Here is a 16,061-nt window from a genome sequence, read left to right on the forward strand (position 1 = left end):
TTGTGTGTTGATGTTTTTTCCTGTGACCTTGCTGAGCTCACCTATAGTTTCTAGGAGTTTATAATTTCTTTTTAAACATATTTCATTTTGTTTTTCTTTTCATTATAGTTTTGGAATTGGGTGATTTGGCAGATTTAATTATATTCTGAGTTGGTTTGGGCTAGAATTTAAGGATTGGTGTGAAACCTGTTATAGTCACTAGAATGTAGTTTGCCTATTGAAACAAATTATAATGTTTTTAACTTATTGATTTGAGAGAGAAAGAAACATCGATTTGTTGTTCCACTTATTTATGCATTCATTGATTGCTTCTTATATGTGTCCTGATCAGGGATTGAACCACAACCTTGGTGTATTGTGAATACACTCAGTAATTTTTATTTTTCTCTCATTTTGAGAAATGCTATTAAGGAATATTGGTTAAGAGAGCAGCCTCTGAAGCTAGATTGCCTGGGCTTGAATACTGGCTCTGCCACTTACTAGCTTGGGTTCTTGTATTAATTATTTAACCCCTGTCTGCCTCAGTTCCCATGCCTCTAAAAAGGGGATATTAATAATACTTCATAAGGTTAAATAAGTTAAACATATGAAGTGATTAGCATAGTGCCTGGCACAAAAATGTGTTAAATAAATGTTGTTTTTTTTATATAACAAGGGAGTTTTTTCCGACTCCCATTAGCAAAGTGTGTAATATTTTTATGTTTAATCTTTTTCTTTAACATAGAGATCACTATCCATCAGAGTCCAATTTAGTATGAAACTTTTTTCCCTTCCCCCCACCCCATCCATTTTTGAATTTGAGAGCACTGAGGTCCCAGAGAGGAGAGGAAAGGGAAGAGGAGTAGGAACTAAGTTTCACAGGAACTAAGCCTACTGTGCCATACGTTCTACAAAATTCACTTCACTTAATTGTCAAGATAGGTGGTGGTATGCCTGTTTTATAGATTTTATAGATAAGAAAGATGCTAGGCCATTTTTTCCTCAATACTATGTTGCCTTTTTACTGTCATTTTGTCAAAGTAGGGGAAATTGGTAAAGCCAGAGCCAACTCTTCTAGCACCTATTGAGCTACTTGCCTAGCTCTTTGATTTTCCCACAGGATTACTATGTATTAGGTTTTTTGTCCCCACCGCCCCCACCAAAACACATGTCCCCATGGTTTACCCTTTGGTATCAAATAACAATTTGGTACCCACAAAAATAAGGGGGAAGAGTTTACAGCTTTAGATCCATCAATATCTTTTGTTTGGTCTATGTAACTCTTTTTATATAGTACCATACTATTTCTACTATTAAAGCTTTATAGTGTAAAATCAGAAAGTATGTCAGGCTTTGTTCTTTCTCAGGATTGTTTTGGCTATTTGGTGTCTTTTCTGGTTTTGTACAAATTTAGGATTGTTTTTTCTATTTCTGTGAATTATGCCATTGGAAGTTTTTTGTTTTTCTTTTTAATCCTCACTCAAGGATATTTTTTCCAATTGATTTTTAGAGAGAGTGGAAAGGAGTGTGTATGAGGGGGGAGAGAGAGAGAAGGAAGGAAGGAGGGAGGGAGGGAGGGAGGGAAGGAAGGAAGGAGGGAGGGAGGAAGGAAGGAAGGAAGGAAGGAAGGAAGGAAGGAAGGAAGGAAGGAAGGAAGGAAGGAAGGAAGGAAGGAAGGAAGGTCGATGTGAGAGAGACACATTGATTGGTTGCCTCCCGCATGTGCTGCCACTGGGGTCAGGGATCAATCAAACCTGCAACCCAGTAACGTGCCCTTGTCTGGGAATAGAACCCAAGACCCTTCCGTCCACGGGCCGAGGCTATAACCACTGAGACACACCGGCCAGGGCTGCCATTGGAATTTTAATAGGGTTTGTATTGAATGTGCACAATGTAGGTAAAAATACCTTGCTAATATTGAATTACAGTTTTCTAATTCTGTCTGTTTTCACCTTTACCAATTTTGTGTACTTCCATGTTTTCATGTAGCTTGTTAACATCTTTTGAATTCAGCTTGAAGAACTTTCAGTATTTCTTGCAAGGCAGATCTAGTGAGAGTGAACTCCCTCAGCTTTTGTTTGTCTGGGAAAGCCTTATCCCTTGTATTTAAAGGATAATTGTAATGAATAAAGTATTCCTGTTGGCAGTTTCTTTTATCTTTCAACACTTTCTGTATGTCATTCTGCACTCTCTTGCCATAAAGAGTTTCTGCTGAGAAATCTGTTGGTAGCCTAATGGAGTTTCTTTGTAGGTTAATTTTTTTTCCTTGCTGCCTCTAAGATTATTTCTTTTTCATTGATTTTTGCCATTTTTGTTATACTGTGTCTTGCAGAAGGTCTTTTTGCATTGATATAATAAAGTGTTCTATTAGCTTTATGGACTGGTATGTCCAAATGCTTTCCTGGGATTGGAGAGTTCTCAACTATTATGGCTTTAAATAAACTCTCTATCCCCCTTTCCCCTTCTTTTCCTTCTGGTGTACCAATTATTCTTAAATTTGCCTTTCTGATCAAATCTAATAGCTCTGATAGAGTCCTTTCACTTTTAAATTCTTAGTTTTCTCTTCTTTTCTAATTGAATTATTTCTATATTCCTAACCTCCAAGTCACATATTCTTTCTTCATCTGCTCTGTCCTGTTACCAGTGCTCTTTAGTGCATTTTTCTATCTCCTTCATCAAATTTTTCAGCTACAGAAGTTGTTTGGTTCTTTCTTATAATTTGTATCTCTTTTGTAAAGAATTATTTCTGTTCATTAATTTTATTCCTGAGTCCAATGAATTGTCATCCTGAGTTTTTTGTAGCTTGTTGAGTTTCTTCATAACGGCTATTTTGAGTTCTTTATTAGTTAGATTGCAGTATTCTGTGCCTTTTGAGTTCATTTACTGGAGAATTATCATTTTCTTTTTGTGGTACCATATTTCCTTCATTTTTGATAGTGTTTGAAGGCATTTGAAGAATCAGATACTTCCTTTATTAAGGCTTTGTGTCTTCTTTGGTCCTTATGATTCAATAGGCTGTCTATTAGAAACCTTTCTTTTGTATTCCAAAAGGCGGCACAATAGCTCAAGTGTGTAGTTTCCCATGTGTGGTTTCTCCTTCTGGAGCTGGCTCTCCCAGATGCGCGGGGAGTGTGCTCAAGGAACTGGTAGCAGAGTGTGGGGGGTGGGCTTAACACCGGGGGCTTTGGGGGGTACCCACTGGCCAGTAGGGAGATTCTCTAGTGCGGAACTCCCAGAGATCCATGGGTGGACCTCCTGCTGAATTTCCAAAGCAGAAAGCAGGAACTGTTTTCATTCAATGCCATTGGATATTTTTATCTGCCTGCTTCCTTTCCTCTCCCTTTCCCAGTGGAAGAGGTCTGTCCTTAGAAATCGGGATGCTGCCTGAGAGAAACAATCCCCTCCAGCCACATCCTGCACAGTTGGGGCAGCCAGGCAGTCATTTAACACTTTTTAAGTGTATCTTTATTGTTGAAAGCATTGCAGATGTCTCATTGTTTCCCCATTGACCTCCCACCCCACCCCACTCCCCGGTTACTCAACACTTTTGATTTTTACTCTCCCATGGTAGAGGTTGCTGCTTTCTATTTCCTCTCTGGTGAGGGTGCTGATGCAGTTTCCAAACACCCAGCCCCTTACAGTGTTCCCCTGGGGAGTGGTGCCACCTTAAAGAGTTCTTCCCTTTTGCCTGCGTCTAAACTCAGCTGTTTCTCATTCTTGTGGTATGCCGGATTCTCCCCTCCGGCAGGCTGGGTGTATCTACTTAGTTTTGCACTCTCCAAGGGTCCCTTCCACCCCACCATGGCAGGGTGTGGAGTGGGGCAGGCTCACCCAATCCCTTGGATCCACAGCCCCCACTGAAGTTCTATTTGCCCACTTTTGGATGCACAGATGGGTAGAAACCTCCCAGATGTCCTGGTATAATGTGCAGAGGAACTTTTGTTGAGCTAAGAATGTTCATTTAATTGTTAATTAAAGGCCCAAGAAAAAGAACTCATCAGCCATGATGCTGATGTCACTCCCCTAATAAACATTAAATTTGGATTCTGCTATTGATGGTTGTGTCCTAGCAAGAAATCATGTGGAGTATCAGAGTCTATAAGAAATACTCATTTTTATTCTAAAATGAAATCACTTTTGAATATATTAGCTAAAACTAGGAGTCTTAAAATACTTTAGAAATCTAATTCATTTTTTTCTTTATTAAGCATATAAAATATAAAACCTTAAATTTAGTATAAAATAACAAATATTTAATACCTTTTTACCAGTTTTCTACTTTCCCCAATTTTTAAATTCTTTACTACTTTACAATTTTTGTCTACCTGTTATGTAATTGTTTCAGCATAGGCTTCCTGATATTTTTTGGTCAAATAATGTTCTATCTTTCATGTATGAAGAAAATAGAAGGGAATGTGCTTTGGCATATTTTTCACACAAGTTATGCATTTGTGGTGATCCCTGTATTTCTTGCTGCTTACTGACCTTGGTTTTTGATATGATCAACTGAATTTAGGAGAACAAACTGTTTGGTGTTGAACGATTGCAGAAATAAGCTGATGCACTAATAGTTCTCTTAGTACAACAACCCTGTAATAAATCTTTGATTTGGATTTATTGTTGTGTCCTTGTTATTGAGTCATATATTTTTTTAGGTTTTATCACCATTTTATATTTGAGGACCTAGTACTAAGCTTTTAAGTCAAGATAGTGAACATCTTGTACGATACTCAACAAAATCTTTTAACATAGAAACTTCTTTCTAACACTAGGATTTTAACAGGTTATTGGTAGTTTCTTTCCTATAAAATGATGGGATGGATCGCTAATGGAGAGGGCAATGAAGGAAGAAGTAACATGTGAAAATAAGTACATCCTTATAATAAATTCATAGAGCGAGGAAGGCAAAGCTGTTGAAGAGTGTATGAACAAAGCCACAGTCTAATTTGCATTTTATTAATTCTAGTTAGAGTATCCCATATTGTAATTTTGAAAAATAGAATTTAGGTATGCGTAATGGTGTGTTAATATCCAATATATTAGAATATTATACACTTTAAATTATGACTTTTTTTTAAATCCTTACCTGAGGATATGTTATCATTGATCCTCGAGAGAGAGGAAGGAAGAGGGAGAGAAAGAGACATTGATTGGTTGCCTCCTGTCCACTCCCGGATCAGGGATCAAACCCGAAACCTCGAGATGTGCCCTGACTGGGAATTGAACCTGAAACCCTTCAATGCATGGGATGATGCTTGAACCAACAGCCACACCAGCCAAGGCAAATTATGACATTTTTCTGTGCCTTTTTTCAAAGACCATTCAGTTATTCTTAATTGTTCTTTAGCACTTCTAATTGATGTTGACAAAGCACAGGAAATTAAAGAAAATAAGTTGATTTTACTGTTTATTAGAAATACTGGTAAAGCAGTTATAACATAGCAGTTATAACATAGGGTATAGCAGTTATAACATAGGGTAAAATCCATAAATGAGGGAATGACCAGTAATTCATGAGAGAAAACATTAAGATTAGGCAGAATATTTATAAATATTAGCTATAATGCAGCAAGGTGAACTAGAAATTTAGTGCTTAAAATGCGATGAGTGGCTATAGTTGGTTCTAAGTAAACAACTAATAGGAACATGAAGAGAGTAGTGGTGCATGTTAATATAAATGTATTTAGAAATCCATAGACCAAAATGTGGTTATAATATGAATAACAGTGGGTAAAGATAAAAGCAGTGAGAAATATATATATAGGATTATACTACAGAGTGGACAGTATGGATGGTGGTTTCCTAATGAGAGGTAAAGAACGGGATATCTATATCAAACTAATGCCTGGGATTAAAGCTAAATTTGCCAACCTATACTTTCTAGGATCTGTTCTTTGTTCCCTTTTGTATACTTGTCCATTGGGTCATTTACATTTCTCTTGTCCACTCTGATTTTAAAAAAATACCTACCATTAACCCCATTCCCTCCCCATTCCAATTATAGCTATTATGTTGATAAATTTAAAGTTACTAGTTTTGTATGTGGAAAATCGTCGAATATCAATAATTTCATGTGGTTCCACCCATACAGTAATACCCTGAAACATCTTTAAAATTCTAATTAGCATATGGGGAAGGAACCTACAGATTTACTGAATAGGAATTGATCGTATAAATTCGTAGCTACAGGGTGAGAACTAGAGATAACCATTCTTTGCTTTAGTCTTCTCTGTCAAAGAGAATGATCTTTAAACTGTAAAGGGTAGAATAAGTATGGTGAAGGAAAAGAAAACCCTGGTATACTGAAATAGTTCACACTGGCAGGTATTTTTTTGAAATCCGAGTGGACAGGAGAAGTGGAAATGATCCAATGGACAAGTTATACAAAAGGGAACAAAGAATAGATACTAGAAAGTATAGAGTGGTGAACTTAGTTTTAACCCCAGGCAGAAGTTTAGACAGGTTTATTGAACAGGTGGTTTCTGTATTCTTAGAAAAGAAAGAGGTGGCCACTGGGAACTTGGATATGTTTACAAAGAAATAATGCCAACTAAAACTTTATTTCCTTTTAAATAGATAATATAATGGATAATACAAGGCAGCTGTTTTAGAAAACTAATGTATTCTGTGCAATCTTAAATTGCATTGCTAAAATGTAGTTAGAAATAATTCACTATACTCTGTTCTTATCAGACCATTGGAATATTTTTCCAATTCTTTTTTTTTCTTCTGTTAATCCTCACCTGAGGATATTTTTCCATTGCTTTGCAGAGAGAGTTTGGGGGGGGGGAGGAGGAGGAAGAGAGAGAGAGAGAGAGGAGAGAGGAGAGAGAGAGAGAGAGAGAGAGAGAGGGAGAGAGAGAGAGAGAAAGAGAGAGAGAGAGAGAGAGACATTAATGTGAGAGAGACACATCGACTGGCTGCCTCCTGCATGCACCCTGACCAGGGCTGGGGATCGAGCCTGCAATCCAGGCAGGTTCCCCTGATCAGCAATCATTCCCCTGGTCAGCAGTTGTGGTGTGCATGCCGACACTCTTAACTACTGAGCAACACTGGCCAGGGCTCAATTCTTGTTATTTTAAGAGGCTCAGACATCGATGAGCTAACAACTTTATAGAAAAAAAGCAATCACTAGTGTTTATGGTGAAAGGGTATTTTTTTTGTAGAGGATGATAGGAAAAGGAAGTGTTTGTAAATTACGACTGTGGGTAATTTAAAGGGGACCTCACACATTGAGAGAAGACTTATGGCACAAATGATAGCTATCTTTAAGTATTTTGTGGGTTACCATATAACAAAGTCATTTGTTTGTTTGTTTTTTAGTGTAGCTCCCAAGGCAGAATCTGTATGACTGGAAGTTACTGGGAGAGAGATTTAGCCCAGTTAAGGGTAGTGTCTACTCAAAATTAGAGTAGCTCAGCATATGAATTGGCCATTTTTGAGAAAAAATAATCTTCTCTTTACTAGAAATGTTTAGGAAGAGGCTGAATGGCCTTTTGCCAGATAAGTTATAGAAAGGATAATTTGGGAAGAAGGAAGGTTGGACTAGAATCAGTAGTTCTCAAACTTGGCACAGTATCAGGATCATCTGCAAAGCTTATTAGAAAAACTGTATTATAAGAGCTGTATATATTTCTGTAGATCATTTTCCCCATTAAAGTATCTTATTCATTCTTGAAATTGGGTAAGTGATGAAAGCTTTACCCTCTGGAATGTACTTTTCATGAAGATAGAGATCTTGTTTGACTTGTTTATAAGCTGTATTCCCAGTGTCTAATCACACTACTTACATACATTGCATTAATTTGTCTACCGTTTGAATTTGTTAACATTACTAAAAGTAAAGAAGTGTATTGTGACTTCAAAGGTGTTTGTCTCAAAAGGAAAGTTCTTAAAATATTTTAAGACAAAATTCGCATGTTCATATCACTATTCAAGAGAAAATGCTCTATAGTTGATTATTGGAATCAGACCATATCAGCTTCCCAGAGAGAAAGGTGTCATAACTGTTCTTCAAAGGTTGCTAAATCCTTAACCACAGTGGATGGAGAAGCAGGCATTTTGTTGTGACTAAAATTATGTTGCTTGGTTGCCCTGTTTTAACTGGTGTTTTTAAAGTTGTATTGCTGTTTCACTTTTTGTGACTTTATGGGGCTAAATTCCTTAGTAAATGAGGCTGAGATAACATTACTTACCCGTTAGTGTTTTTTAAATACTTAAGTATATAATTAATCAAGGCAATTAAGTATATATACTAAAACTTATCACATACCTTTTAAGCACTCTAGATTTTAGAAGGCTTACTAGTTGCAATGCAATAATGACATTCTAGTGGATATATCAGCATAGGATTATGGGACTTTTGTTGTTTCTCATTAATACTTCATTCTACTTTGTTAGAGTGAAAGGTAAATTGCTTATCTCTAAACTTGAATTATGCCTATAATAGAAGGAACAAGTCAATCAAATAGTACATTTGATAGGGACATTCAGATACAACACAATGATAGTTGTGGTTCCCTTTATTTTATTGTTACTTTTGAGAAAAGGAATAATGATTTGAGCATCTCCCTCCCCAACGGGAGCTATATAATATTTATGCTAGAAAAACAAGATCTACTTTTTTCTAGTAAAATACTCAAAGGGTTGGTAAAAAGTAAACTCTTTTTAATTGTATCTTTTTTTAAATTTATTTTTATTTTTAAATTTTATTTTTGTTTAAAATATTACAGATGTCCCTTTTTCTCCCCAGTGACCCGTTCCACCCCTTCCCATCCCCCTCCTCAGTCCCTCTCCCCACTATTGTCCATGTCCTTGGGTTGTGCATATATGCATATTTATAGTCAGTTATCAGTCATTAACAGCTGAGGAAAATGTTCCTGATAAAGTACTCTGTAGATTTGTAAGAAAAGCAAGAAACAGCAGTACTGAAAAATAGTGTCTAAATGGAGAATACTTGGAAAAGACAGTGTTGACAAACTCCTTAGGGTATAGAGCCTAAGGCCTGTAGACATTACCAAATGACTAAGAAAAATGTATTATCATCTCAGGTGCTGGATGAATAAACAAAAAATTGCTGAGATGAGAAAGACGGAATATTCAATGATGATGCTGTCAAATATGCAACATACCTTATATTAAGATTTTTTTGAATAGCTGTTAGTGATGACCAAGAAGAACATTAAAAAAGCATGATTAATCAAAGAACTTATGCACGTATATGCGCAACCCATGGACACAGACAGTAGTGTGGTGAAGGCCTGGGGCAGGGGGTGGGTGCAGGGTAGAAGGGTCAATGGGTTAAAAAGGGGGACATCTGTAATAATTTCAACAATAAAGATAAATTTTTTAAAAAATGTGTTTAAGATAAAAAATGTATTGTTGGACATTAAGTGAAATTTTAAAATTCTACCTATACTTTTATCACAAAAGTTGGTTTCATTTCTCATTTTGTTCTAGTCTTTATTCATGTATGTATGCATATTTTTACATAATTTATATCAAAGCATACTTACAAGTTTGTATTTAACTTTTTTGCTTTGCAGTTCCTAATTTTTCTACACTGCTCTTGTTTTTATATTTTAATTAATAATTTCTACAGAGTAGTCCATTATATATTCTATAATTTAATTAACCATTCCCCTGTTGTTGACTTTGGTTTTAATTATAAATAGCACTTTGTTAAACATTTTGTACATGTAAGTCTTGTTAAACATTTTGTATATGTCCCTAGGAGAGATTCCTAGGAGTCAGACAATGGGTATGCATATTTTCATGAACCTTGAAGTCTATTGCCAAAATTATTTTCCATATGGATCATAGCACTTTCTAGTGCATCTAGAAATGTAGGTGTACACCAGTTTCAAGAAATAATTGCTGGCATTAAGTTTTAGAATTTTTAAATGCTAATTTATTCATTTTAAAATTTTATCCTTCTGCTTTCATTTAAATTTCTTTTGATACTTGGCAAAAAATTGAATGGTCAGTGTGACTAAGTTGGTTGGGCATCATCCTGTGCACTGAAAGGTTGCTGGTTCAATTCTCAGGGCACATGCCTGGGTTACAGGCTCAAACCATGGTAGGGGGCATGCAGGGGGCACAAGATTGATGTTTGCTCGCACATTAATGTTTTTCCCTCTCCCTTCCTCTCTCAAAAATCAATAAAAAATATTTTTAAAAAATATTGAATGTTTTTAGTGACTCAGTTTATGATTTGTATTTCCTATATTGAGACTTATTTGTTAATTTCCTTAATCCACTAATTTATTAGATCTTGAGGGTGTTCTTATTGATGGTTAGTTTTATATGTGTTTTAAATATTAAGACCTTGTCATAGTTTTTGTAAATGTTTTTAATTTTTTTCTTTTGAAGCAATTATTAGTTTTCTCTATTAAAGTCTTAAAAAGTGAAATATAATTTTTTCTCTATTTTATTATTTTATTTTTTAAATTTTTTAAATTTTATTTATTTTATTTCTTTTTTTCCATCACCATTCATACCCCTATACCAATGCTAAGTGAAATAAGCCAGTCAGAGAATAACATATGATTTCACTCATATGTGGAATTTAATGAACAAACTGAAATCTAATTTTTATATAGTATAAAGATACATAAAATTTTTAGTAACTGTTCCTGAATTAACAGTTTGGGCCTGAGATATTAACTCTTAATGGGGTCTAGTATATTTTGTTTATATGATTGTGTTCCTTTGGCTATTTAGAAACTCTGGTATTAGATGAATGACTGGATTTCTGGTAGGTATCTACCTCTCCTCTTTTTCACTGGTTCTTTCTTTTTCTGTTTCTGCTCCACTTCTCAAAGTTGATTTTTTAATTTTTTTATTTCTGTTGAAGTTATTTTTATTTTTATACTTTAAGCACTGGTTTTCAACCAGAGACGGTTTCCTCTACTCCCTAAGAATTGTTTGGTGATGTCTGAGATATATTTGCTTTGTCACAACTTGGTGTGTGTGTGTGTGTGTGGAGATGTTAACTAGCAACTAGTGGGTAGAGGCCAGGGATGCTGCTGAACACTCCAAAATATAGAAATAGTCTTTGATCATGAAGAATCATCAGGCCCAAGATGCCAGTAGTTCTGAGGTTGAGAAACCCTGCCTTAAAGAAACACATCTTTTCCCCTATCTACTTGCAGAGTATGTGTAGAAAAAAGCAAAGCAGAAGTCATTAATGGTTGATTGTTTCAAGGAACTCAAAGCACTAAGAAATGTTTGATTAAAGAAGGAAGATTACTAAAGTCCCAAAGTTATGGTGCACGCTCTTCCCAATTTAGAATTGTTCAAAATTCTAGAACTTGGGATGGGGAACAGCTGTCATAAAGCAGTCCCCTTACCTGGTACTGAGCTTATGGATTTTCTACCATTATTTACTCAGCATCTCTTAATGTTACATAAATACTCAGATACCCATTTCTTATGATTTACATTCAAAGTTTGTTGATTTTGCTATTCATCATTCTTTTTTTTTTTGTCATTTTGTCAGTTTAAAATGGCCAATGGATCTACCTTTGCCTGAAAAAAGACTTCATTGCTCTTAAGATTGAGACATTGAAAGGTTTCATATTTTTTTATTGTGGCATGGTTCTGATTGTACTAATCCAGCTACAACTCAATTTTTGCCTTAATTTTGTCTTGCTTCAACATGAAAGCTATTCTCATTTGTACTATATTATTTGTGCACTATGTTAGAATGTCATATAGGATCTTATGTTTTGATTAAAATATAATATGTGGGATATTAAATGTTTTCAGTGAATAAAGGAAGACTAGAGGAATCAGAACAAGTGAGTGCTTGTAAATCCTTATATGGGGATCAAGACATTTGAGGGAAATGAAAAGAATACAGGTGGTATTTGAAAGAGAATTGTGCAGACTTCTGTTTTATTCTGGCTCCTTTTTAAGAAAATTAACTACAAGGCAAAAAACAAATAAACAAAATGGAGACAGGATCTAAGATAACCTCATAGGATATGAAGCCTCAGAATTCATTGGTTAACTAGAAAGAGACCCTACAGTTTCAGAAACCAAAAGGGCAAAAACCTATAAACAAGCCTAGAAAGAATTGTTTGTTACCGAGAACCTATGTGGTGTCATAGCTGCCTTTCTCTTTTCACTATATAAATCCTCTTATATTACTGTTGAATTTTTAGGTACAGCTGTAGATGGGGTGGATGGGTGTGAGGACAGGAAAAATTCTCTATAGAAATTTTAAGATATACTTAACCAAATATAGTTTTAATTCTAAAATTCCTTCGTGTTATAGTAAGATTTACCTATACATTTAAAGTGACAGTCTCCTTGGCTGTTGTGTACCATGAAAGAAAAAATGGGAATGTACTTGAGAAACCATAGTAAGGCAAACAGAAAGTCAGACTTGTGGGATTTAAAAGAAGAGTGGGGGGGGGGTGGAGGTTAATCAAAGAACTTATATGCATAATCCACAGACACAGACAATAGTGTGGAGAAGGCCTGGGGGGGTTGGAGGGCATCATTTCGGCGGGGAAAGGGAACATCTGTAATACTTTCAACAGTACAGATAAATTTAAAACAATAAAAATAAGAGTGTTCCAAAAAAGTGTTCTTAATGCTTTGTGGTAGTGAACTTGAGTTCATAAAATCATGAAATATATAATGAAATTTAGACTTTTCACAAGAACTGCTGTGGTATGTGTACCCTGTTTTATCTCATCTTAATATTTATGACTTAACTTCATAAAGTAGGTTTCACTTTTAGGTTTTAAGAAGTGAATCTCCTATTTTATGTTTTCCAGTGAATATCACCTCTGCCAGGCAATTAACAGGATGCAGTCGCTTCAGCCATATTTTCCCTTCATCTGCTTACCAGCACATTAAGATGCATAAGAGAATTCTGGGGCACTTGTCATCTGTCTACTGTGTAGCATTTGACCGAAGTGGGAGAAGAATTTTTACAGTGAGTTTAAATTTTGTAATACTGTACCATATTAAAGATTAACAACAATTGAAGCTAGGCCTCATGGCATTGAATTATGCTTTTTTGCAGTTTATCCTTTAAGCCACATGAATGTAAGGAAAGATGAATGGAAATTGAAAATCTTTTCTCATTCTATATAAGTAAATGAGTGTGAACTATAATGTTCCCTATCTTTAGGGAAATCTAATAAATTTTCAGAAGGCTGTATAGTCTAGAGGTGGTTAATTTATGTGAAACAAGTTTTATCTACCCAATTTCATTTACATTTTAGCAAACATTTATTAATATGCAATTTCCATTTGTCACTTGGTGTAATTGGTGCCAGTTCTGCTTAATTAATGATTACATCATCCGTATGGTTGAATAGTTGAACTGCACTACACAGTAATGAAGATTACAGTTGTACTAGTTATTTTTAAAATTGGGTTTTCATTAACCAGATTATGTTGTGTGATTTTGAGTACAAAATTGTAGCATACTGTTATTTCCAATAAAAGGCTTATTAGTCTCATTACTTTAGTACTAAGTTAACATAAAAGTGTAGGTAATGGCCCAATTTTTCTTTTTAAATTTCTACGCAACAACTAAGGAAGTGGTTTGTATTTTGAGAAGTTATAACTCCTTGGAGTTCATTACAGACTCTTCCATTGACATTTTCATGACTCCAAATGCATCACATAAGTATTTGTTTATTAATGATCACAATGAGGATGATGATTGCCATCTTGCTATAAACAGATAATTATTAAATAACTTATTTTCCATAATGAAGTATAATTGCTTTTTACTATTTTTAAAGCTTTTAGAAATTCTCAATAGGAAGTTAAAAATATTTTCACCAGAGATTATCAAGAAAAGGCCACATGTTTACTGAGAAATGCATGTAGACTTTAGGTTAAATTTTTTAATATTTGTAAAAAAAAATATTCAAGAAATTAAGGAAAAAAGACTGTCAGGCCTAAGGAAAGAAAGAATGGCATAGTTACTTAATGCTAAATCACTTAAAAGTAAGCTAAAATTATTGTGAGTTGTCGGGTTTCACAGTTTTGAGGAGCTCTTCACAAATACCATTGTCAGTTTGGACAATGCTTTGTCAGTGCTATCATTTGAACTTCATTTATATTTGCTACTGGATCCATATTACATGGAGAGAAGAGACTAAAAAGTAAAGGCTTAGAAGTAACTTAATAAAGTTTTCCCTTTGTCTCTGGGTTTTTGGGGAAAGGGAAATTTCTGCTTCATTGTAAATCTTCTGTCCTTTCATGTTACGATAGGGTTCAGATGACTGTTTGGTGAAAATTTGGGCAACAGATGATGGACGCCTCCTTGCTACACTTCGAGGGCACTCTGCTGAAATATCTGACATGGCGGTTAACTATGAAAACACTCTTATTGCTGCAGGCAGCTGTGATAAGGTTGTAAGAGTGTGGTGTCTTCGAACTTGTGCACCAGTAGCAGTCCTTCAGGGACATTCAGCTTCTATTACTTCCATACAGGTGAGAAAAATGAAAAGATAACCTCTAACATAATGTAATAAGGATGAGAATTCTCTTGTTTTTGTTACTCTGTGTTGATAATATTATAAAGAATAGCCAACAGAAAAATGTTGATCTCTTAATGGCTTTGTTCTTACCCTGCACAGGTATTTTTTAAAGTTCCTGTTTTATATAAATCCATTCCCTTTAGAAATAAGTAAAAAGGGAACTAAAAAGGTTTTTCAAATATAGTGTGAGACATCTTATTTGTCTCACTCATATTTATAAAGAAGGGAGAAGCTTGTAAATGCTTTGAGGAGCAACACTAATACCTGTTAGTCAGGATATAAACAGGTTCTAACTTGAATGTTGGCATACTTTGTGTTAACATTTAATCCAAGATGCTTTTCAGTCAGATTGAGAGAGAGAGAAAGAGAGAGCGCATGAGAGCGAGGGAGAGAGGGAGAGGTTTCATATTAGGAAAAATTTTATTCTTAGTTCCAACTTGATATTTCATATACAGTACATTGACTTCTTTTAAATGCTTGGTCATATAATGTTTTTACCAGATGTTAGTAGTGGAAGTCCTAGATATTCCCAAAATAATTTTTATTTAATCAAACTAAGCTGAACTTTTGTCCTCTTCTTTGTGTGGAGAGCAAAATGGAGGAATCCTTCGAAAAGGTCTTTTATACTTTGGTCAAGGAGACCACTTTTGTAGATGAGATAATTACTCCCATTTACTTTGTTCTTTAGTTGCTAATAAGTATGCCTGTCATTTTGTGTGTGCGTGTGTTATTTAAATAATATATTGCTTGTTTATGAGGAGCTAGCAAGGATTGGATTCAATGTAGCATGTTGAATCTGAAAAACGTTCACGTCAAATTTTTGATCAGTTGAAATTATTTCATGGATTTTATTTTGAGAGATTACCAGGTACTTTTGTTCCCACCATTATATCTGACTGTTATTTCTGGAATTTGGAGGTACTCTCATACAGCATAAAAATGACTATTTAGCCCGGCCAGGCATGGTTTAGCGGTTGAGCGTGGACCTAGAATCAGGAGATCGGGGTTCAATTCCCAGTCAGGGCACATGCCCGGGTTGCGGGCTCAATCAATGACTCTCTCATCATTGCTGTTTCTATCTCTCTCTCCCTCTCCTTTCCTCTCTCTGAAATCAATAAGGATATATATTTTTTTAAATGACTATTTATACAGAAAAATGTTTATGATACTGTTTGATTCCTTCATAGTTTCAGTTGCTCTTTCTACATCATTTTGTTTACTTGTGGGATTGCCCTAGAGATCCATTGGACCTCTTCTGTGTCACATTTCTTCCTTGGTGATTGCATCAAGTCTCATGGCTTTGAATTTCATCTGTACACTGATGACTTTCAAAACTTATATTTCCATCTTGGGACCTATTGTTTAGCTCCATACTTGTATATTCAGCTACTCCACATAATCCCATGAATATCTATTGCGCATCTCAAAGCCAACAAATTTAAAATTGAAATCCTGTCTCCCTTTCTCAGATATGACCCTACCAAAGCTTTCCACATCTAAACAAATGGCAGTTTAATCTTCCCTATTGCTCAGAGTAGTCATCCCAGACCATTTTCTTTCCCTTATATC

General features: G+C 35.2%; 1 protein-coding gene across 1 annotated transcript in view; it reads left to right on the plus strand.

Moving 5' to 3' along the window:
• BRWD3 (bromodomain and WD repeat domain containing 3) overlaps nucleotides 1-16,061 on the plus strand; it is a 132,085-nt gene that overhangs the window by 33,564 nt on the left and 82,460 nt on the right. Inside the window, exons 7-8 of the mRNA XM_016205128.2 lie at nucleotides 12,768-12,928; nucleotides 14,224-14,445. Of these exons, the coding sequence (XP_016060614.1) occupies nucleotides 12,768-12,928; nucleotides 14,224-14,445 (383 nt within the window). The remainder of the gene's footprint in view (nucleotides 1-12,767; nucleotides 12,929-14,223; nucleotides 14,446-16,061) is intronic.

Source organism: Miniopterus natalensis, chromosome X (assembly GCF_054644295.1).
Source record: "Miniopterus natalensis isolate mMinNat1 chromosome X, mMinNat1.hap1, whole genome shotgun sequence".
In the NCBI taxonomy this organism is placed as follows: Eukaryota; Metazoa; Chordata; class Mammalia; order Chiroptera; family Miniopteridae; genus Miniopterus; species Miniopterus natalensis.